The sequence below is a fragment of the Taudactylus pleione genome, unplaced genomic scaffold (assembly GCF_031769625.1).
Source record: "Taudactylus pleione unplaced genomic scaffold, aTauple2 ptg000006l, whole genome shotgun sequence".
NCBI classification, from domain to species: domain Eukaryota; kingdom Metazoa; phylum Chordata; class Amphibia; order Anura; family Myobatrachidae; genus Taudactylus; species Taudactylus pleione.
The window spans coordinates 8576340-8601817 of record NW_028284409.1 but is presented as its reverse complement, the minus strand read 5'-3'; the positions used below and the strand labels follow the sequence as shown (position 1 = coordinate 8601817).

Below are 25478 nucleotides of genomic sequence, written 5' to 3'. Positions count from 1 at the left end.
CTGGGAATAGGGGAGTCCCCTTTTTAAAGAAGTGGGATGATGGCTCTGAGCATGCAATAAAGTGTTGCAGTCCATTGGCTTGTGGTAAATTTTGTTGTTGAAATTAGAGCACATCTAGATAGTGTATGGCTTCATAGCTGCATTCCTATGTAAATTTTGTGTTCATGCATCTGGTTAATTTGTGTCATTGCTGAAAGGAATTCTTCTTTGGACCCGGACTATATTACACGTTTGTCATCTATATACCTGATGTAAAATTGTACATGCTGATTGAAGTTGATGTTGTCAAGAAATAATGTTTTCTCCACATGTGACCCCCGTAGCGCAGCCTTTACGCTGAAGAAAAAATGTATTATCAAATAAAAAACTATTCCTGGTTGGAGTGTGGGCCTTGGTATTCTTCATTGTTCTGGATAAAATCATGTACGCTATTCAATCCCTCACAGTGGGGGATGCTGGTGTATATTGATATGGCGTCTATGGTATATAGAAGTAGACTGTTAGGTAGACCTTGTAGATTATGGAATTTGTGCAGTAGGGAATTGGTGTCTTTTAGTATCCTGTGTTATGATCATTGGTTGGACAAAATAGTCTAAAAATTTGGAAATAGTGCTGTATAGTGATCCTCTCGCAAAAATTAGTCACTGCTGGATCCCTATGTATGCTGATGCAATGCTTTACCTCCTGAGGATGGTCCTGATAGGACTGAAAAGTTGAGTGATCTGCCTGTCGCCAATTGTACTATGTGAGAATTAAACTTTGTTACTTTTTTTTATTTACTTGCAATGGAACCTGGTTCTCTCCCCCTGCCTCTCTCTCTCTCTCCCTCTCTCTCTCTCTCCCTCTCTCTCTCTCTCCCCCTCTCCCTCTCTCTCTCCCCCTCTCCCTCTCTCTCTCCCTCCTAGTTTTTTTTTTTTTTTTTTAGAAACACAGTACAGCACCTAAATGCCAATTTTTTCAAATGAATGAATTGGAATGATTAGAATGTAATTAAAACTTGTTTAGCATTAATTTAATAACAAAAACTCTTAATTGTCAGTAGACCGTTCTGTAAGAAGACAGCAGGGGGTGGGCATCCCTATGAGAATCACCCATCGTTGTTGCTTGAGAAAGGTGGTGAGGAGTAGGAACAGTGCCTGCAGTGAGTATTAGCATGGGGCTTGGAGCTTTGTTGACTAAAGTTCCACTGAATGATACAGTACTTACCTGTTAAGTAAGTGCAATCATAATATTCATTTTCTACTATGATTACATTTATCTGGTAGGTATTGTATGTCATTCAGAGGAACGAAAGTTCACAGAACTCAAAGCTCTGTGCTAATGTCCACTGCAGATATGTTTTCTGTCCATATACTCGGGGATAGAATGAAGGGGAGGCATGGCTGCAGTGAGTCCTATCAGCTTCTGCAGCCATGGATGATAGATAACTGGGTAGCCAAGGCAAGATCTTCATAGGGGGAGAGGAGCAGAGATCACAGGGGAAAGTACGGCCCTGTGAGCACCTGCAGCTGTGGGTGTGTTGATCACTGGCCATACCTGGGTGCTCAGCACAACATGTAACCAGGGAGGCGCAGAATGGGGGTGGAGACCAGTGTTTCCAACTCTGAAATGAAAAACAAGCAACTGATGAGTGAAAAACTATCCCAAACCAATCCAAAAAAGCCCCCCAAAAATGTTTTGGAGATTTTCTGATGTAATTTCTTTCACCTCAAATATACCTGATCTGCTTTTACAAGATGCAGTGGCCATATCTAGATCTGTGTGTTTTGTGTGCAGTTAATTTTCAGCTTTCTTGTATTACTTTCAGGTAAACTGGCAACAAGATAGGTTTTGCGAAGTTACTAGTAAGCTTGGACACTTCTTAAAACAAGCTGGTTTCAAGGTAACATGATTTAACTTTTACGTTTTCTGTATTTCTTTGCTGTTGTACATTCATTTACATGAAATAACTTACACTTGCATATGGATTTACATGATCAGTAAAATGCCTTCCTGTTAAGCTCTAAAGACTGTAGTATAATATAGATTAGTGTAGAATGTTGCAAAAAATACTATGATTACAAGAAATTATTGTATAAAATGCTGGATTTATAGGTATTTGCACTGAAGAATATCAGTGATTACAAAAAGAAAGCTACTTATTTTGCCAAGGTTACCGTGATGCTTGCACTCTTCATAAGTTGTTTGCATAAGACAATGGAAAATTAAGCAAATGATTAATTAAGACTTTTCATTTAAACCATGTTAAGTAAATGTGGCATTGATTGCACCAAAATAGCTTTCAAAGCAAAGTGGAATTGCAATGTTTGTCAACATTCAAGACTGCAGTGGTGTTCATTTCACTCTATGTAGGACAGTGATGTATCTTACATTCCTACCAGCGGCCTCAGTGGTGAAAATCTGGCAAAAGGGAGTCAAATAAGTGACCTCACAAGTTGGTATAAAGGACCGTGCCTTATCGACCAAATTGGTAAGATGTTCTGTGATGGGTGTTGGGATTTGCACTGTACATGTTAAGTCCTTTAAATACAAAACCTGTGCATATGAGACCAAACCAGTGATGTTAGTGTGCCCAGTTGTTGAAAATAATTCTATTTAATCTTTGTACACTCCAACATCAGAGAAGTTAATACTATAGCTGCATACACACACACCGATTTTGTTACCAACGATTTTATGAACGATTTTCTGTCAGATTTTTTAATGTGTAATGAACGATTTTTTTGAATTACAAACAATTTTTGCATATTCCCTTAACGAAAATCGTCCAGTTGGTCAGTCTGACCGAACTACAAACGTGAACGCGCATGAACGATAATCGTTCATCATTTTAACTTAGAAAGTGAACGATTTTTTTGAACGATAATCGTTCAAAAAATCGTGTTTGTATGCACCTTAATTCATTACTTTTCTCTTGCAAAAGCAGTATGCAGCATATTATAACAGTATGAGTAAGGAAACTGAATGATACTTATTCATATCACTCTAGCGTCAACTTTCTTGTTAGATTGCATTGTTGACATTGCGGTTCCATCATTACAAATCATATTTTTTTTCTGACACAGATTCCTTTAAAGCCCCTCAGCGTTCAGTAGACAAACCTTTTAGACTTTGTGCATCTGATGTTTTTAAAGGTGAGTATTTTTTCATTTTTCTTTCATAATGGAAACAATGCCATTTGCTAAAAAATCTTTTCTAGGATCTTTGACTTTTTCTGGTTACCCAAAAGATTAATAGACAAGACTTGTGTCTACATAAGTAATGCATAATACTTGCAGTGATTTCTTAGTGTAAACAATATCAATAATTAAAAAATAAATTAGTATATATATACTTGGTGAAGCAGCTTGACCAGTCCAAAGCAGGTATGTCTTCTACATGCCGGATGAAGGTTTCCACTGCAGCTTCCAGCGACTCAAAACAAATTAACCACATCTTGCACTTGATTTGTGGGAACACAAAGTCGTCACAGGGAGCAATGTCTGGCTTGTACGGCGGATGACCAAGCTTCTGGATGCAGTCATGGGCCAGAAAATCCACCACTGTCTTGGACTTGTGGGTAGGTGCATTGTCGTGATGGAGAAGGGCACTACGGGCGCAAGTTCTTAGTGCCTGGAAGAACTTGCGCCCGTAGTGCCTGGATATGGATTCCAGCGTTTGCGGCAGGCATTGGTTGGTGTAGTAGTATCCAGTGACGATGCGCTACTGCACGAGTGGTACGGTACCTACAGTACATGACAAGTCTTGGCCACAAAAACAGCCACCTTCTGCTTGGCCACGCTGTGCTCACACGGCGGAACTTCTGTGGTACGCACCTCCAACTGGGGTCCACTGGGCCGACTGTTTGGTCTCTGGGTTGAAACTGTCTGGAAGATCATCAGTGGCGATGAATCCTGGATCTACAGAGTTTGAGTGACTGCCATCAAACCTGGCAAGCATGTTGCGGCTCCAAGTCACCCGAGCCTCCTCCTGCTTGCGAGTCAGCTGATGGAGCATCTAATGTGCAGAAACCTTGCTCAGGCCAAGCTTTTCCTGGAGTATCTAGCGGATGGATCCCGATGTGATGCCTATCTCCTTCTCTAACTGGGCCACAGACACTCTTGCATCCACCTCAACTGTGGCCAGCACGGCAGCAACGTTATCCTTGGTGTTGGTGGACACAGGTCGGCCACAGCGCTCCTAGTCTTCCAGGGACCGTCTCCCTCACTGAAATTATGCAAACCTCTCAAACACAGGGGTTCGGGACGGTGTTTCCTATCCAAAAGCAGCTCACAGTCGGTCAAAACTCTCCAGCTGTCGCAGACCACTCTTGTAGTCAAAGAAGATCATGGTTCTCCAGTGGCCTCTGTTGAGCTCCATAACAAGTTTGTGAAGGAAGTGAACAAACTGACTTTTTCTTTGTGTAGTGCTGCTTATATACAGTTCTGTGCCCTGAATTTCACAAGAACTTTAGTCAGAGATTACAGTTCACAACCAAATAGTCAGATATGGTCTACTCTACCTATGCACCTCTCATATGCGCCTCCTCCCATTCTAGCTTTCTGTTAGCCTGACCCATAGGGAACAATTGGGTAGGTAAGTTGAGTATTGAGTACAGGAATAAGATTTAAAAAGGAATAATGCTTTTTGGGTTTTACATTGATAAAACCACGGACAACTAACAATGTTGTAAATAGTTTTCTTGGAATACTGGGAATGTAATCCATCAGATTAATTAGCAAATGGGTAAAGTGATCATACACATGAATATGTTGTAGAAACTTGCTGGATTTTCGAGGATAGCCATGTACAATTTATAGATGAGTGGAATATTCCCAAATAGACAAAGTTATGAATATTTGTCAAAATTGTTCTGATCAAAGATAATGAGGGGTTTACTGGCGAGGGGAGCTGGAACGGATGGACAAAACATGGCAGGTAAGGTATGGTCATTTCTTTATACGATTTTGTGAAGTTTCAGATATGATTGTTTTCAAACCTGTCTTTGAAGTAGAAGGAAATACTTTAAGTTAATATGGTTTATTTAGGACAGAATATTGTCAACAGGACTTGTGATTTGATTTGCAAAGCTGTTTTTATTTGTATACATTCTACTTGCTGGATAGATCATTGTAGCAGCTGGTAAAGTGATTCATAGTTTTATAAATCATTACAAATGGGGAGAGCTTTTTGAACCATGCAGATTACTTTAGTTTACCATTTATATGAGCTACACTTCCTTTAATTTTCTGAGGCTGAGCCACTGATCTGCTGGGGTGGTACAAGTTATTTCATCTATGGTATTGTGGCATTATGAGACTTGTGCATGAAAGCCTGATAATGGGGAACAGAAGACGCTGCAGTGTTGGTGAAGGTCAATATGTTTTAATTGCTGCCTGCCAAAAGTGGCTTAGGTGAAATGGGGATGATAGGGGAATGCAGAGGACGCATGCACTAAGGTCATACTTAAGAAGAGGGCGAGGGCTTTTTGATTAGATATTTTTCTTTTTTTCTGTTGATGTAGTTTTATTAACTGTTTGCAATAGAGAAATGCAAATCTATTATGTTAGTTCACTGAATCTTTTAAATTGGATAATAACTGTTATATGGTTTTTGTTTAACATGCCTCTTATGTTATGTGCACAGATCAAGGCTCAGGATTTTGTGTGACTGGCAAAATTGAAGCTGGCTATGTGCAGACTGGAGACCGTTTACTAGCCATGCCTCCTAATGAAACATGCACAATAAAAGGTAAGCCGATAGACATCGTTGAAATCTGCTGTCGAAGGATGTTCTTATTTTTATTGTTACATGTGTCTGTTTTGGACCAACAATAACTTCTGAAAGTCCCCTCTGTACCTGAAACCGTAGCGTACTGTCAAACTGATACTGACTGTTAAATCCAAAACCTTGAAACGAATTTCCTCACAGGTGACTGTGTTTGATGATGTGTAGCAATAGATTTGTGTGAGACATTTTCACTTGTTGCTGAGAGTGTAGACGGCTTCTCACACTCACTTTGGCCTGATTCTCACGTCACCGGATGATTCCCATATTGTTTTATTACTCATCTTTGTTTATACACTGTTGCTTAGCTAATATTCCCTTGCATCACCGTGTGAAAGCCGAAAATTCAGATAAGTATGATGGGTTATGTTTTGGATTTTATGCCCTAAAAATAAAACCACTGTTCTTACAAAAATAATTTTGAAAGCCGGTTGTTTCTAGTAGCGACCTCATTGTAAATTTTAACAGGGTGTGAAAACCTTGTGCAGGCTTTATTAATCACACACACGCACTAATATTAGATTTATGCTGTGATGAATGTATATTTTTGAAGACTATTGGAATTTTTTGTTTGACAAATATACATTTACTAAACCGTTTAAACCTTTTTGACTTTGAAATAAAGGAAAAGGAGCACTTCAGGAGATACAAATGAATGCCCGGGTGATATATGTTGTAGATAATCCAGTAAAAAACAGAGCACACAAGAGTTCAACTATGGAACTGTGTCTATATCAGTGGTTCTCAAACTCTATCCTCAGAACCCCACACAGGTCACGTTTTCCAGGTCACCCAGTAGCTGCACAGGTTTATTCATTACTCACTGATACATTTTAAAAGATCCACATGTGGTTATAATTATTTCACTTTTGATTCTGTGAAGAGACCTGGAAAACATGCACTGTGTGGGGTCCCGAGGACCGAGTTTGAGAACCTGTGGTCTATATGTGCAAATTAAGTTTATTTTATTTTTGATCAAAGACTTAGTGCAATATTTTCCTAGATAATAACAATATACAGTTGGAATGTTTATGGTTTGTTCAAGTGAGTACTATGCTCTGTGGCAGTGGTCCTCAATCATTTTCCGCATACACTAGGTGCTCCCTGGCAGCCCATTCTCATTTTAGTAATCCAACATTTGCAAAGCAATACATTTGTAATGCATGTAATTGCTATTAGATAATATGTTTAGGTGACGCAATATATAAAAGCTATTTTTATTTGTCTGCTTACTGGAAAGAACATTGAAGTAACTGGTAAAGTGATTCATAGTTGTATTAAATCATTACAAATGGGGGAGCTTTTGAACCATGCAGGTTACTTTAGTTTACCTTAGATTAACTACGTACCCTTTTGTTTTCTGAGGCTGAGCCACTGATCTGCCTGATCTATTACAATATATGCAAACATTTAAAATGAACAATAAAACTGTAGTTTACCTATGCTTTCTTCTACAGTGGTAGACTTCTTTTCATTTTGTTATCATGATCCTACTGTGATGCATGGGGCTAGATCTCCCTAAGATAACGCTTTCTCTATGTGCCATTGTTACCTGAATGTCCTGCCACTCCTGGCCCGCCAGTAACAAACATTTTTCAAGTACCCTAGGTTGATAACCACTGCTCTAGAGAGCACCAAATTGGCTCAGCCCACTAACCTAACATACTCTGTGTGGTTTAGGTGTGGTTGTTGCCATTAACCATCACTAATCATACAACTTACATAAGGTTCTGAGAACCTTTACAGGGGGAGGAATTGGTATGATATACCACCAGATGGGATGCCGGCGGTCAGAAGACAGAGCGGAATCCTGATCCCGTCAGGGGCCAGTAAGTACTCTAAGCCTCCCCCTCCGCCCCCCCCCCTCCCCTAACCCTTCCTCGGCGGTTCCCCTCCCCTCGGCCCTCCCTGGGAATTCCCTAATTCTAACCCCCCCTCATCCCCAGGCTAACAGTAACCCTTACCCATATACCTACCTTCAGGATGCCGGCATTGAGGATGCCTGCGTCTGTATCTGTATCTTGATCCCTCCCGTCAGTTTCCTGGCGGGTGTCGGGATTACTGCGTCAGTTTCCTGGCGGGCGTCGGGATTACTGCGTCGTTATACCATCATCCCATCTGCAGGCATCTCATCCGCATCCCCAGAGGGATCTGTTGCTGCTGTGGCAGAAACAACTAGGAGCATACCCTACGCCCCCAGATTTTTTTTCTCTTGCCCTTTAAAATTATTTCTGGACTTGTCCAGTTATGATGCATGATCACTGAAGACTATATTGTAATGAAATTGCTTTAGGGTATGCTATGATGTTCTTCATTAATTTGGATTAGTACAGCCATGGCCAAATGTTTTGAGAGTGACTCAAGTATTGGTTTTCACAAAGTCTGCTGCTTCAGTTTTTGTGATGGCAATTTGCATATACTCCAGAATGTCATGAAGAGTGATCAGATGAATTGCAAAGTCCCTCTTTGCCATGACAATGAACTTAATCCCAAAAACAGAGGTTCAATAGTTGTGAAGAAGGCTTCAGGGCACCAATGAATGTCCAGCAAGCACCAGGACCGTCTCCTAAACTTGATTCAGCTGTGGGATTGGGACACCGCCAGTGCAGAGCTTGCTCAGGAATGGCAGCAGGCAGGTGTGAGTGCATCTTCATGCACAGTAAGGCGAAGACTTGATATTCTGCAAAAGGTACAGGGATTGGTTTGCTGAGGAATGGGGTAAAGTTATTTTCTCTGATGAATTCCCTTTCAGATTGTTTGGGGCATCTGGAAAAGCGCTTGTCTGGAGAAGGAAAGGTGAGCGCTACCATCAGTCCTGTGTCATGCCAACAGTAAAACATCCTGAGATGTGTGGGGTTGCTTCTCAGCCAAGGTAGTTGGTTAACTCACAATTTTGCCTAAGAACACAGTCATGAATAAAGGATGGTACCAAAACTATTCCCAAGAGCAACTTCTCCCATCCATCCAAGAACAGTTTGGTGATGAACAACGCCTTTGTAATTGTCAATAAAAGCCTTTGACACATATGAAATGCTTGTAATTTTACTTCAGTATACCATAGTAATATCTGACAAAAAGGTCTAAAAACACTGAAGCAGCAAACTTTGTAAAAACCAATACTTGTGTCAGTCTCAAAACATTTGGCCATGGCTGTAGAACATGGTCAGAAATGATGAGATATTAATCAGGATTGCAGCAAACCCAGTTTGCCAATGACTCATGATTATGTGTGCGGACATGAACTACAGTATTTGACCACTGTTTGGCAAGCCAGCCACCAGATGACGGGACATGACCTATTTGACTACATGTGTAGCCAAACAACTGGACCTGCCTGCTTTGTGTGCGTTTTTTTCATCATGCTTGTATTCATATTTTTCTTTAAATAACTTTTCTTGCAAATTATCTAAATAATAGAGTATTCAATATTTATTCTTTGTGCTGATACCTGAACTCTGCTCTACAAATTCTGGTCACCAACTAGAGCCATAATAGGGCTAAAATGTGGGCTGTTCCGGCCTGCCACCTTATCACACAACACAATTACGTCGTGCGGAGGAGGCAGAGCCGGCTGCACCGGTAAGTGGAGCCTCCTGAGGACGACGCATTCTGTGTGCAGGCACAGGTTGCACATCCCTAGTTACAGCCCTGTCGTCTAGTAATTCGTATCAAGCCATAACTTCAGTCTGTCTTTCTTCAGGTTCCATAGGGTCCACAGGAATTACCTTGGGATATATAGTTGGACAGTGTCCATTGCACCAAACTCCAAAGCTTTGGAGCTCCCAGCATGCACTGGTCCTCGTCCCTATATACCCCGCCCCCAGGGACAGGCATTCAGTTTTTTTGTTTGGTGTGTGGCAAGACGCACCTGTTATAACAGTGGGGTCTGCTAGGCAGTCCTAAGCTTTTTTATTTTATGGTTTACCTTAAGTTTGAAAAACTTCAGAGTTTAGCTGTACTAGCGCCAGTAATGACGCTCTACTGTGGCTCCATCTACCACCGCCGACGCTGAAACACCAGTTTGCTTCGTGCCCTGAGGTTCTTGGCAGGCCTCAGTGCGGCTTGGCTGGCGGCCGTAAGACACTGCGGTCGAGTAAACGGAGATGTCAGGTAAGGATTCCTCTCCATGAATCATGCGCAAAGCAGTCCCTAGCCTCTGGTGTTGGGACGCGCCAGAGGCCGCTGCGGGTGAAAGACGCTCTGCGATTCCTCACTAAGGTGGCCGGGGCCTAATCGTCTGTTGCCGGGGATGGGTGGTAAGACACACTAGAGCGCACTAGTCAATGTCTTATTACCTTGTAGTGCAGCGTACCCGGCCGTCAAAATCGCAGCTTAGGGGAGATTAGGCGCTCCCCCGGCCACTCCTCCCCCCCAGACGCCAACTTCCGGGCAGGATTCCCGCATCTGGTATAAATGACCACCTCATGTGTGAGACGCGCGCGGTTTATCGTCTGTCCACGGCTGTAGCAGTTGGTCTCAGAGGTTTGGTCGGTCTCTCTATATACCTCTCCCTTGGGTTTTGTTTATAGCGTACTCTATATCCTGCCATCCCTTTCCGGGGGCCAGTTTAGTTGATTGAGTCCACGATGCTGTAGCAATTGCGTGTCTTTTTGCATTGAATGTGACTGTGCCAGCCGCTGTATGTACACTGTCTATGTTTTCTGAGACTGTCAGATACTTCTATCACTGTTTCTCTTTGTCCCTCTGAGGGTGGGGTGTGTCACTGATAGTATAAGTCACATTGCATTAAGACTTGCATATCTTACATATCTTGTATATCTTGTACATTTTATTATATCAGAAGATAAGGATGCGAGTCCTACAGTGCTGATGTCCTGCAAGTTCTGTGCCGCAGGCTTGTCTGAGCAGGATGTGAATCTGAATGGGTTCTGTAAAAACTGTAGCAAACAGGAACCTGGTACTGTTATACCTGCATCAGCAGCGGGGCCTTCATGGATGACCATCACGCCGGAAGTGTTGTCCTATTTGATAGTCAGGGCCATGGAGACACGGGCTCCAGCTCTGGGGGCTCCTCAGGCTATGGGGTTCCCACAGCATGTTCTTCCTATGTGTTTACCCCCATGAATCCCTGTTGAGATATGGCTGCTCACTCCACCCAGGGGATACTACCGTCTTCAGCCTCTCCACAGGTGGAAAGACCGGTGGTGGTAAGGAAGACGGGGCATAAGAGTCACCATGTGTTGCGTCAGGAGTCGGAATGAACCTTCTCATCGGATGAGGATTCTCAGTCTTCTGAGTCTGTCTCAGTAAATGAGGACCACCAATCTTTGGTGGATGTTCCCTCTTTGGTAAGGGCAGTGAGGTCTGTCCTCAATATTCAGGAGGAGGAGGTCACACCAGCATCTAAAGACTATTTCCCGCACTTGGGACAGTTGCGACAGTTGACGAATTACATGTCTGAGGCATGGGAAACTCCTAGCAAGCATTTTACACCCACTAGGAAGGTAACCTCTAGGTGCCCATTTGCGCCAGGAGCGTTTAATAAGTGAGAGGTTTCCCCCACATTAGACGCTCATATCACTAGACTGATTAGGATTGTTACATTGCCTATTCAGGCAGCATCTGTCTTGAAGGAAAGTACGGATAAGAAACTGGATAGTTATCTTAAAACAATGCTCTCGTTATCTGGAGCCATCACCAGACCAGCTACGGCTGTAGCCTGGGTGGCAAAGGCGATGGAAGATTGGACTAGATCTCTGGCGGACACTATAGTCGACCCCACAAGAGAGCAGAAGTTTCATCTGGATCAAATACAGGAGGCAGCTATATACTTGGGGGAAGCAGGTATTGACGCAGGCATAATGGCATCTAGGGTCTCGGCTAACTCTGTGGCAGCCCGGATAACCCTATGGTTAAGGTCCTGGAAGGCAGACCCAGGGTCTAAGAAGGCTCTAGAGTCATTACCTTTCGCCGGCAAAGTGGTGTTTAGACCAGGATTGGATGATATTATGACGTCATTGGCCACACCAAAGTCTGCAGAATTACCATCCACATCTACTTCTAGAAGACGGTTGGAGTCTCTACGGTCAATCATGCTGGCAATGGAACTGGGAGACTTCATGGTGTCGCTGGACATTCAGGATGCATATCTGCATGTTCCGATTGCAGAATTCCACCAGAGGTTTCTCAGGTTTGCAGTGGTTCAGCAACATTTTCAGTTCCAGGCTCTACTCTTCGGACTGGCCACAGCCTCTTGGGTATTTTCAAAGATAATGGCAGTCATGACGGCCTATCTCAGACGACGGGGTCAGGATACTGCCATATCTGGACGACCTCCTGATAATTGCCCAGTCTAATGAAATATTGTAACGTCTTCTCCAAATGACTATTGTTTGCTTACAGGGGCACAGATGGGTGATCAACTGGAAGAAGTCTTCCCTGTCACCGACCCAGCGAATGGTGCACCTGAGGGCACTGCTGGACTCTCTGCAACAGTATCTTTCTGCCGGAGGACAAGATTTTGGTACTACAGTCTCGAGTCCACAGTCTATTGTGGAAGCAAGTAGTATCAGTCCACTGTGCTATGCAGTTACTGGGTTCCATGGTAGTCACGTTCAACATGGTGGCTTTTGCTCCGTTCCACTCTAGAGCCCTACAGCTGTGGATCCTGGCTCAGTGGGATGGTCAGCATAGTCAGATGATTCGTGTCTCCCCAGAGGTTCACCATTCCCTAGCCTGGTGGCTGGAGATGTCTCACTTAGACAAGGGTCATCCATTATGGGTCCTGGAATGGGTACTCATCACCACAGACGCAAGTCTGCATGGATGGGGAGCTGTGGTGGGTCAGTACACCTTCCAGGGAAGATGGACAGACCTTGAAAGCTATCTACCAATAAATGTATTGGAGCTTCGGGCAGTGCATAGGGCACTTCTTCTCATGCAGGACCTTCTTAAGGGCAGGCCTGTTGAAGTCCGACAACGTGACGGCAGTAGCCTATATAAACCATCAAGGAGGCACACGAAGTCCAGCAGCTATGAGGGAGTTGGCAAAGATTCTGCTGTAGGCAGAGGGTCATCTTCCAGCGATATCAACAATTTTCATCCCAGGTGTTCTCAACTGAGAAGTGGACTTCCTAAGTCGTCAGGACATACACGCCGTAGAATGGGCTCTTCATCGGGAGGTGTTTCAAACCCTGGTGGACAGGTGAGGGTTACCAGACGTAGACCGGTTGGCATCACGTCACAACCACAAGGTCCCCAGGTACGGGTCCAGGACAAGGGACCCCTCAGCAGCATTTGTGGACGCCCTGGCAGTGAGATGGAACTTCAGGTTAGCGTACCTGTTTCCTCCACTCTCCCTCCTCGCAAGGGTAGTCGGGAAATTCAAGCAGGAAGGTGGCAGGATAATTCTAATAGCTCCTGCCTGGCCCAGGAGGCATTGGTTTTTGGATCTGACACGTCATCAGTAGGCAGTCCGTTTCCACTGCCTCTGCGACAGGACCTGTTAATTCAGGATCCGTGTCTTTACCAGGATTTACCTCGGCTGGCTTTGACAGCTTGGCTCTTGAGTCTTCCGTGTTAAAGGCCAGGGGGTTTTCTAAGTGAGTGATACAGACGATGCTTAGAGCATGGAAGCCTGCTTCTGCTCATATGTATCACAGGATTTGGCGGTAATTTTTTCTGTAGTGTCACAACAGGAAATATGACACTAAAATATTCAAGGTGGCCAGGATACTTGGTTTTCTCCACGCTGGATTAGACTTAGGTCCTCGTCTGGCTACCTTGAGAGTCTAGGTTTCGGCATTGATTGTTTAGTTTCAGCGCAAGATTGCTCCTCTGTCAGATATTAGAGCATTCATGCAGGGGGTATTGCAACTGCAACCTCCATTCCTCCCACCAGTAGCACCGTGGGATTTGTCTTTGGTTCTAAGGGCACTGCAGACACATGCCTCTGAACCCTTGGATAAGGTGGACTTGAGATGGCTGACGGCGAAAATTCTGTTTCTCCTAGCTATCTCTTCAGCTCGCAGGGTGTCTGACCTAGCAGCTTTGTCATGTCGTCCTCCATATCTGGTATTTCAGCAGAATAGAGCGGTCCTCCGTACCAAGGCGGACTACCTTCCAAAGGTGGTTTCCTGTTTCCATATTAATGAGGAAATTGTAGTCCTGGCCTTTGAGGCTTCAGACCTGTCTACAGGTGAAGCTTCCCATGATGTGGTTCGAGCCCTCAGGATCTATGTGGATCGGACCAAGACGATCAGGAAGACAGATTATCTATTTGTGTTATATGGATTCCACAAAATAGGTTGGCCAGCAAACAAACAAACTTTGTCCCGCTGGCTCCGTATGACCATCTCCCAGGCTAATCTTACTGTTCCAAACAACGTGTCAGCCCATTCCACTCGGTCTGTCGGACCATCGTGGGCGGTAAGACAGGGCGCCTCTGCTGAACAGCTCTGCAAGGCAGCCACCTCTTCTTCCGTAAGTACGTTCATAAAGTTCCATGCTTTTCATACGTATGCCTCCCAGGGCTTCTTTTGGGCAGCGGATTCTCCTATCTTCTCAGGAGCGTCCCCATCCCTAAGGGAACTGCTTTAGGACGTCCCAAGGTAATTCCTGTGGACCCTATGGAACTCGAAAAATAAATACAGAATTATGGTGTAACATACCTTTTGATAATTATTTTTCTTCGAGGTCCACAGGGCACCCACCCTGAGGCTCCTGGACCTGTTCTTAAAGCTTTATATAACAGATTCCCTCTTCGCTTGTTGAGTGAAATGTTTATTCCTTCTCCATTCTCCGGCTCTTACCCACGAGGCTTAGTCACGAACTGAATGCCTGTGGCTGGGGTATATAGGGAGGAGGACCAGTGCCTGCTGGGATCTCCAAAGCTTTGCTGTTTGGTTCAATGGACGCTGTCCAACTATACTGTATATCCCAAGGTAATTCCTGTGGACCTTATGGACCTCGAAAAAAAAGAATTATCAAAAGGTATGTTATACCATAACTCTATATATCATGTATTTTTATCTCTAGTTCCCAGTTATCAAGAAATAAACTTAGGTTTTGTTTAATCACTCAGCATTGCCTTAGTTTAGCTATGTTATACTTTTTTGTATCCATATGCTATTACTTCTGGTTTAATAGATGAACTGAACAGATTATTATGTACGTATATCATTAATATTTCCATAGAGATGCAAGTGTAGTGTACACAGGTACTTAGCAGAAGCACATGTATGAGCGTGGGGCACTGAGCATGCTCTTTTCCCTGTCCCTGCTCTAGTATCGTCTTCTGTGAAGTGCTCTTGTTCACTGCACCACTGTTTACTTAGCGATCTCGCTGTTTTTAGAAATAATAAATGGTATTTTATTTTCAGAGACGAGTTTATCTGATTCATTCTTACGCATATATACAGAAAAATAAAACAGTGTAGTACTTTCATAACCACATTTAAACAAAAAATGTTAAAACAGAAAACCTAAATACATTGGTTATAGAAGTACATTAGGTTAGTTATTTTTCTGTTTCTGTATATATGCCTAAGAAAAATATTTTTAAAGGAAAGAATCACTGAGACTGATCACTGAAAATAATATACCATTTATTATTTCTACAATCACTGTTTGAAGATGACACTAATAATACTTTTAGTGGCAAAGTCAGGAGCGCTGTCTTTTGACTTAAACTTTTTCACTTTTGTCAGTTGTCTTGTCATAAAAATTTCCGGCGGGGAGTCTGATGTGATACCCTTTGTGCCCAAGTTCCTTACACATACACGATCAAGATTTCACAGGTCAACAGTGACTGGTTTCTCCATGATTCCCTTACGGGATCGATATGAATGACCGCCGGACCTATGGCCGGTGGTTCAAATTCCGACGCTGGAAGACCGGCAACAATGAAAATCCCGATCGGTAAGTACATGAACTATACCTAACCCTTTCCCCCTCCTAACCCTCCCTTAGAGGTGCCTAACCCTAACCTCCGCCCCTAGTGCCCGATAGGCGTCGGGATTTCGACGCCTATCATTTGTCCCGTTGGGATTTCACAATCAGGAAGTCGGCAGTCGGCATTTCGACCATCGGCTGCCTGACTGCATACCTTCCCTTGCAATTAGCTGACTCCTGGCTGTACAATATGTATTCATAAACAATTCTAGATTACATTAACTGAAAAGAAAATGTGATCACTACAGACTGTTTGCCAATACATCGTCACATGTAATAGTTTGTTTGATGCTGATTTGTAACCACTGCAAGATAACTGTAGTAGTAAAGGTGCATACACACGTAACGATTTTGTTACCAACGATTTTCTGTCCGATTTTGTCAGTTTTTAAAGTGTAATGTACGATTTTTGGAACTACAAACGATTTTTGGAACTTCCCTTAATGAAAGTCGTTCAGTTTGTCAGTCAGAATGAACTACAAACGGGAATGCGCATGAACGATAATCGTTCATCGTTATAACTCAGAAACTGAACGTTTTTTCAACGATTGAACGATAACGACGACGTTATAGTTAAATTGTTAAAAAAATCGTTACGTGTGTACGCACCTTTACTGTTAACTGTACTGCTGTGAAATGTTAGTAGACCTCAGACTTTCAGTACTGAATCATGTGCTTGTAGCACCCTCTATTGAAGGCTATGGTTATAGCAGTCTATAACTGTTATTTCTGAGACCTGTCCTCTTTAGTCAACTAGAAGCTATTCAGAAAATATCCTCTGTTAGTTAATTAAGGTACAGGTAATTTAAGTAATTTGACTGGCATTCAGGTCTTTAGCATGCTAAAGGAGACAGAGTGGAAAGTGATAAGGTGCCAGCCAATCAGCTCCCAACTGCCATCTCACAGGCTGTGTTTGAAAAATGACAGGAGCTGATTGGCTGGCACCTTATCACTTTTCACTCTGTCTCCTAACACTGCTTAGTAAATAGACCCCACAATCTTGATCATTGGGACAGGGAACAGGAGACAAATGGCGGTTGCTATAAGCAAATTGTATACTTAGCTGTCTATTTCCATTTAGCGGAGTGAGGAGCTCTCTGCATATCATTTAGCTACTGATGTGTTGCTTTCTCAGAGGTGACTTATTTTTTCAGTGTATGTAAAATTAATAATATATGCAAAAGTAACTGGTCTAGGTAACCTGCCCACAAATCACTATGCAGTTGCTTTCCCTTCTGTGTCTGAACCCTCCTGTGCATACTCATGTCTGTCTCGCTGCTAGTTACACATGTTCTTCTGCAGAGCTGCCACAAACACGTATTGCTATGGCCTCCCATGAGTGTCCTAGTTTCCCCACCACAGTCCTTTTTTTTGTTTGTCTGGAAACCTAACACGTAATGCTTGTTTTCCAATAATCCACTCTACTGATGCATTTCTATTAGTGGGAAAAGGTTAATGATGGACACACTTGCTTTAAAATAAAGCATTTGGAAACCCCCCTCTAGAAATCTTGTGTTTGCCACTGGATGGCTTCTTATAATGGTTTAACTTATATGAGATCTATAGACCTAAGAATTATGGGGTGATTTTTTTTTGGTTTGAAGAAGTTTGTCAAACTGTTTTTTTTTTCTGTTTACAATTTAAAGGAGCCCTAATACTTTTATCATCAATTAGTAAACATGTTTGTGCAACTGTCTCTGATCATATAGCTGCCAGCAGGACTTTCTCTTCTGACCAGATGCCTAATAATCGCAGTTATAGCACTGTCTTTTGCCATCTCTTGCTCACTCTGTCATCTTTTGTATTTGTAGTTTATAGATAAAAGCTGGCCATACACCTACAGATTAACTGTCCAACCATCCAACTAGTTGGCGTGAATAACGATCAATTATGTAGGGGAGATCAGTTACAGGATCTGCTGATCATGAATGGAAAAGACCCCCGGTAGGTCAATAACTGTATATATCAATTTCTGGAATAGATCACAAGGAGAATTGTCCTGGTGGGTGATTGAAAGGAGAATGTAGGGGAAAAATCCGGTATGTGGAACGGTGATGGTACCAGCGGCGTCCCGCTGATACTTGATGTTAAGTCCTGGTGTTATGTACAGAGATGCCCGGGGTAGACTTCTTTGAGGAGGGAGTACGGACTAACCGGCAAGTAAGGGGTGTATCTCGACCAGTAGGCACTCCTATGGCGACTGTCGGCGGAACGTCTGGTCCCAGGCGTTCGTCAGCACCGCTACACGGAGTGACCACTATGTTGGTGGGGAGGGATATTATGGCTCGAGCTTTTGGAGCCGGTGACCATATATCCCCTCCGCACTTGGAGACTTACCTTCCTGTCTCTCGCCGTTGTCCGCTCCTTCCTCCGGCCGGTGCTTGCTTGCAGTCTCGCGTCCTTCTCGCGTGGCAACGATGGCTGGGGTGCGCGCTATACAATCTTCTCCTCCGTCTCCTTCCGGGTTGTGGTCACGTGATGATGATCAAGCCGCGGCTTAGTGGGTCTCAATGTAAGCAGTCTTGTGTAACAGATCTCCAATGAAAATGACAGAATCACAATGTCTCAATGTCTCCAACGCGTTACTGCCTATTCATGCCTTTTTCAAGGAGTAAATGGTGTCATTGATCCTGTGTTTAAATAGAGGAAGGTCCTCTTGTAATAGGTCATAGCCCAGTGGGAGGGTCTCAGTGATTATAATGGAAAAGTCTGGAATAAGGACTTTGGGATATGGACCTTGGTACTTGGTTTAACATAAATTGCGGACTGTAGAGGTTGATGAAATACAGATTCATACAGCAAGCAAAGAATGAAAATCTTCATAAAGAAAAATATGTCAAAAAATAATAGTATAAATAGAAATAAAAATAAATATAAAAATAAATATAAAATTAAATTAAAAAATAAATAAAATATGAAATAAAATAAAAATAAATATAAATAAAGGAATAGTAAAAATAATACTCATAATAATTGTCATGATTAATACCAGGGTAGTGAGGGGTGTATTTGTGGAAATGTAAACACATCCATCTTCATTTTCTGTAGTGAATATTAATAAATATCGGGCCGTATTGGCATCGTTGTGCCTCTTATTAATGGATTATTTAGAGATCTCATTTGTTGTTCTTACATATAATAGATTTGACCTAATTATCTAAATTATGTCCTCGGGGGGCGAATGTTCTAAGTTCGTAAATCCATTCTAGTTCCCTAGTGTTGATCCTGTGATCAAAGTCACCACCTCTCCAATTGTATTTTACTTGTTCCAAGCCTATAAATTTGAGTGATTTTGGATTACTTTGGTGATGAATTATGAAATGATTTGATAAATTGTGTTCCTCCACTCCTCTCTTAATGTTTCTGACATGTTCACTAATGCGGGTTTTCAATGGTCTAGTGGTCCTCCCTACGTATTGTTTTTTGCAGGTGCACTCTAATAGGTAGATAACCCCTTTGGTGTTACATGTGATCATGCTCTTTATAGGGTATTCTTTTCCTGTTGTGCATGATGTGAAGGTCACGGTGGGCTTGGTTGTTCTGTACCCATAATTGGTGCAGCCAAGGCATTATTTATTTATTTATTAACAGTTTCTTATATAGCGCAGCAAATTCCGTTGCGCTTTACAATTTGAATCAAGATTAACATTATACTGGGTTGTAAAAGACATACATACATGACATACATAAGGGTAAGAGGGCCCTGCTCACAAGCTTACAATCTATAGAAGGCATGTACCACAGTGATAAAACCCGTTGTTACTTGTACCGTCTATGGTAGTCTGTCTTGATACTTTAGGTGAAATGTGATTATGTACTATTTTCTTCCGCAGGTCTGGTGCCTTCTTATAAATTAATCTGGGGTTAGGAGGTAGGTGTTTGGCCAATGTATCATCCCCAAGTAGTATATGCCAATGCTTGTTTAGAATCTGCCTCATCTCTCTGGCTTGTTTTGAATATTGTGTGATAAAGAGGACCTCATTCTTATATTCGTTTTGCTTAGTATCTGCATTTTTATATTCTAATAAATTGACCCTGTTGATATTTGTTACTTCATCAAATGCTTTTTGTACAGAGTCCTTATTATAGTCCTTCTCAATGAAGTGTGACATTAGGAGTTGGCCCTGTGTCTGGAAGTCACTCATCTTAGAACAGTTCCTCCTCAGTCTTAGGAACTGTCCTTTGGGAATAGTGTTGAGCCAGTTCGGGTGATGCCAACTGGTGGCTAATATAAAGCTGTTAACATCTACTTCTTTTTTGAAGGTGTTGGTTTGTATCTTCCCTTTTTCGATGAATATATTAAGGTCTAAAAATTCTACCTTCTCCTTACTGTACTTGGCTGTGAATACTAATTGGTTATCATTATTATTGAGGGTGGTCAAAAATTGTAGCAGCGAGGTTTCATCCCCCCGCCAGATGAAGAGGACATCGTCTATGTACCTCTTCCAGAGTACGAGGTTTGCCCCAAGCCCCGCCCCCCCCCAGATATGGTGGTCCTCCCACCAACTCATGAAGAGGTTGGCGTAGCTTGGGGCAAACCTCGTACCGATAGCAGTACCGGTGGTTTGTAAGAAAAAATGGTCATTAAACCAAACATAGTTGTGTTTGAGTATGAACAAAATACTATCAATAATAAAGTCCCGTTGAGTATCTGTTAAAGATGCATCTTTGTTCAAATGGTATCTAATGCTGTTGATACCCTGAGTGTGGTCTATAACCGTATAGAGTGAGGTAATATCCGTAGTCACCAACCAGAACTCGTCCTCCCATTGTATACCATTTAAGATGTTCAATATCTGGGTAGTGTCTTTAAGATATGCAGTTTGTTCTGTCACATAAGGTTGTAATATATTATCTATGTATTCAGATAGGTTCGATGTCAGGGATTCTATCAACTTAATTGCTCTATCAAATTTTATACTGAATAGAGTCATTAAAGGGGAAACCAAATTAATCGAAACCAAAAAAAACAAAATACTCAGGGATAAATTTGGAGTTAAAAAACCTTCACACAAGACATTTAAGTCTACTGTCCCGACAAATAGAATCAATAAGAAAAACAATATAAACAAGAATTTCAGTTCCCCTAAAAGTACAAATTTAAGAACGCCCATTTACCGGAGACTGAACTTAACGTATCAACAGTACATGTCGAAACTACATAAGACTGATACTATCACTATAGCTCAACAGTTAACCCAGCAGCCGCAATATCATCAAGACATAGAACATCTCTCTGAGCTATCTACATGTAGTACAGTAACGGAGACATCTTTTTCCATTCACAAAATAGAAGACGATCCACATTACGAGGATCTAGCAAGAACATCATTAGATATAGGTTGGAATATTGGAAATCTAGTAGGAACACCCAACAGAGAATCATATTCTCCTATCATTACCCGGAAGACCATCAATTTTGAAGAATGTGTCTCCCAGCCACCGTTTTTTTTAGAGGAATCTCTCTACAAAACACCACTAGTGACACACAGCATGAACCCGAACCCAGGAAAAAGAAAATTAGAGGCACCAGAAGGGGCTGTAGGGGGGGAGAAAAAAGCAAAATTAAGAATCAGACATCCACAAAATCCATCACACCAGGACGAGGCATATTCAATTTGAGCAACGCCACCTTGACTGATCAACATTTGAAACTTCTAGATAAAGGCTTAAAGTTTGCTCCAACTAACAACATCAATAAGTTCCAAACATATATAGATCTTCACAAGTTTACTAGAAAACTTGCTCTGAAAAAATATTTTTCATCACTTACACCTGTAGAAGTTAGAAACATCAATGACAATAACACAAATAAACTTACAGGACTAAGACCTCAATCCACTTTCTATCCCAGTTACATGCAAGGGACATATGTTGAAACTTTTACAAAATTGATAGAGAAAGATTTAGAGAATACGCATACTAACAATAAATATGATAACCTAACAAAGAATGAAAGGACAGCATTACGAGAATTACAGGAAGATCACTCAATTATCATAAAACCTGCAGACAAGGGGGGGGGATTGTCATTCTCAATAAAGCAGACTATATAGAAGAGGCACAGAGACTTCTCAATGATACAACCACATATGAAGTTCTAACACATGACCCTACACAAAGATTCACACAAGAATTGAACACTCATCTACTCAAAGGCATTCGGACAGGTGTACTGACCAAATATGAGCATCAATTCATTGAAACCAAACATCCAGTGATTCCAGTGTTTTATTATTTGCCCAAGGTGCATAAAGATAGAAACAAACCACCGGGTAGACCGATAATATCGGGGATAGGATCCCTGACATCGAACCTATCTGAATACATAGATAATATATTACAACCTTATGTGACAGAACAAACTGCATATCTTAAAGACACTACCCAGATATTGAACTTCTTAAATGGTATACAATGGGAGGACGAGTTCTGATTGGTGACTACGGATATTACCTCACTCTATACGGTTATAGACCACACTCAGGGTATCAACAGCATTAGATACCATTTGACCAAAGATGCATCTTTAACAGATACTCAACGGGACTTTATTATTGATAGTATTTTGTTCATACTCAAACACAACTATGTTTGGTTTAATGACCATTTTTTCTTACAAACCACCGGTACTGCTATGGGTACAAGGTTTGCCCCAAGCTACGCCAACCTCTTCATGAGTTGGTGGGAGGACCACCATATCTGGGGGGGCGGGGCTTGGGGCAAACCTCGTACTCTGGAAGAGGTACATAGACGATGTCCTCTTCATCTGGCGGGGGGATGAAACCTCACTGCTACAATTTTTGACCACCCTCAATAATAATGATAACCAATTAGTATTCACAGCCAAGTACAGTAAGGAGAAGGTAGAATTTTTAGACCTTAATATATTCATCGAAAAAGGGAAGATACAAACCAACACCTTCAAAAAAGAAGTAGATGTTAACAGCTTTATATTAGCCACCAGTTGGCATCACCCGAACTGGCTCAACACTATTCCCAAAGGACAGTTCCTAAGACTGAGGAGGAACTGTTCTAAGATGAGTGACTTCCAGACACAGGGCCAACTCCTAATGTCACACTTCATTGAGAAGGACTATAATAAGGACTCTGTACAAAAAGCATTTGATGAAGTAACAAATATCAACAGGGTCAATTTATTAGAATATAAAAATGCAGATACTAAGCAAAACGAATATAAGAATGAGGTCCTCTTTATCACACAATATTCAAAACAAGCCAGAGAGGTGAGGCAGATTCTAAACAAGCATTGGCATATACTACTTGGGGATGATACATTGGCCAAACACCTACCTCCTAACCCCAGATTAATTTATAAGAAGGCACCAGAACTGCGGAAGAAAATAGTACATAATCACATTTCACCTAAAGTATCAAGACAGACTACCATAGACGGTACAAGTAACAACGGGTTTTATCACTGTGGTACATGCCTTGGCTGCACCAATTATGGGTACAGAACAACCAAGCCCACCGTGACCTTCACATCATGCACAACAGGAAAAGAATACCCTATAAAGAGCATGATCACATGTAACACCAAAGGGGTTATCTACCTATTAGAGTGCACCTGCAAAAAACAATACGTAGGGAGGACCACTAGACCATTGAAAACCCGCATTAGTGAACATGTCAGAAACATTAAGAGAGGAGTGGTGGAACACAATTTATCAAATCATTTCATAATTCATCACCAAAGTAATCCAAAATCACTCAAATTTATAGGCTTGGAACAAGTAAAATACAATTGGAGAGGTGGTGACTTTGATCACAGGATCAACACTAGGGAACTAGAATGGATTTACGAACTTAGAACATTCGCCCCCGAGGACATAATTTAGATAATGAGGTCAAATCTATTATATGTAAGAACAACAAATGAGATCTCTAAATAATCCATTAATAAGGGGCACAACGATGCCAATACGGCCCGATATTTATTAATACTCACTACAGAAAATGAAGATGGATGTGTTTACATTTCCACAAGTACACCCCTCACTACCCTGGTATTAATCATGACAATTATTATGAGTATTATTTTTACTATTCCTTTATTTATATTTATTTTATTTCATATTTTATTTATTTTTTAATTAAATTTTATTTTTATATTTATTTTTATTTCTATTTATACTATTATTATTATTTTTTGACATATTTTTCTTTATGAAGATTTTCATTCTTTGCTTGCTGTATGAATCTGTATTTCATCAACCTCTACGGTCCGCAATTTGTTAAACCAAGTACCAAGGTCCATATCCCAAAGTCCTTATTCCAGACTTTTCCATTATAATCACTGAGACCCTCCCACTGGGCTATGACCTATTACAAGAGGACCTTCCTCTATTTAAACACATTATCAATGACACCATTTACTCCTTGAAAAAGGCCTGAATAGGCAGTAACGCGTTGGAGACATTGAGACATTGTGATTCTGTCATTTTCATTGGAGATCTGTTACACAAGACTGCTTACATTGAGACCCACTAAGCCGCGGCTTGATCATCATCACGTGACCACAACCCGGAAGTAAGGAGACGGAGGAGAAGATTGTATACGCGCACACCCCAGCCATCGTTGCCACGCGAGGAGAAGGACGCGAGACTGCAAGCAAGCACCGGCCGGAGGAAGGAGCGGACAACGGCGAGAGACAGGAAGGTAAGTCTCCAAGTGCGGAGGGGATATATGGTCACCGGCTCCAAAAGCTCGAGCCATAATATCCCTCCCCACCAACATAGTGGTCACTCCGTGTAGCGGTGCTGGCGAACGCCTGGGACCAGACGTTCCGCCGACAGTCGCCATAGGAGTGCCTACTGGTCGAGATACACCCCTTACTTGCCGGTTAGTCCGTACTCCCTCCTCAAAGAAGTCTACCCCGGGCATCTCTGTACATAACACCAGGACTTAACATCAAGTATCAGCGGGACGCCGCTGGTACCATCACCGTTCCACATACTGGATTTTTCCCCTACATTCTCCTTTCAATCACCCACCAGGACAATTCTCCTTGTGATCTATTCCAGAAATTGATATATACAGTTATTGACCTACCGGGGGTCTTTTCCATTCATGATCAGCAGATCCTGTAACTGATCTCCCCTACATAATTGATCTTTATTCACGCCAATCAGAGGATTGGGAACTTTTACTATTTAATTCCTATGTACTATTTATACTGTGTGTTTCATACTTATTGAACCTATATGTTGATATATCCAATTATATTTGAGTTTACTTCTGTTTTATTTTTCATTTTCCATTAAATTATTTATCCATGTACCAGCATACTCAGTGATTTTTTAGTAGCCCAACAGGTCAGTATCAGTTTATTATGGTAGGTTTTTCCTACAATCTTTGGTCACTGAACTATTCCACTAATACAGAAATCATTAATATGTGTAGTGTCATTTTGTCTAGATACTGACCCATAGTATCTATATCTATATATAAACACCCTCCACGTTCTATAACCACGTCTAGTTGAGCGCAGTTTATTCTTCATTTGTGTTTATATGTTCAGGGTTCGAGTCAGGTACCCTAAACTGCAGCTTACTTAACTTGGACAGTCCCCAGTGTTTCAGTGCGCTAGTATTCTCTCTTTTTGTATCCAACTAGTTGGAACAAAAATCTGGTAGTTTATGGGAGAAAATGACAATTGACCAACCACTGGAAAACAGACAAAAAGGATCGTTTGTACAGATTGGTTATATCCGTTTGATCTAATCAATTTGCCTGAACGATTTTTGACAGTTTTCCAGCGTTTGGGAGCAAATTAC

General features: G+C 41.8%; 1 protein-coding gene across 1 annotated transcript in view; it reads left to right on the top strand.

Annotated features, from left to right (window-relative positions):
• HBS1L (HBS1 like translational GTPase) overlaps nt 1-25478 on the top strand; it is a 151206-nt gene that overhangs the window by 105382 nt on the left and 20346 nt on the right. The window contains exons 10-13 of the mRNA XM_088452350.1: nt 1808-1882; nt 2353-2470; nt 3066-3134; nt 5626-5730. Coding sequence (XP_088308476.1) covers nt 1808-1882; nt 2353-2470; nt 3066-3134; nt 5626-5730 — 367 coding nt within the window. The remainder of the gene's footprint in view (nt 1-1807; nt 1883-2352; nt 2471-3065; nt 3135-5625; nt 5731-25478) is intronic.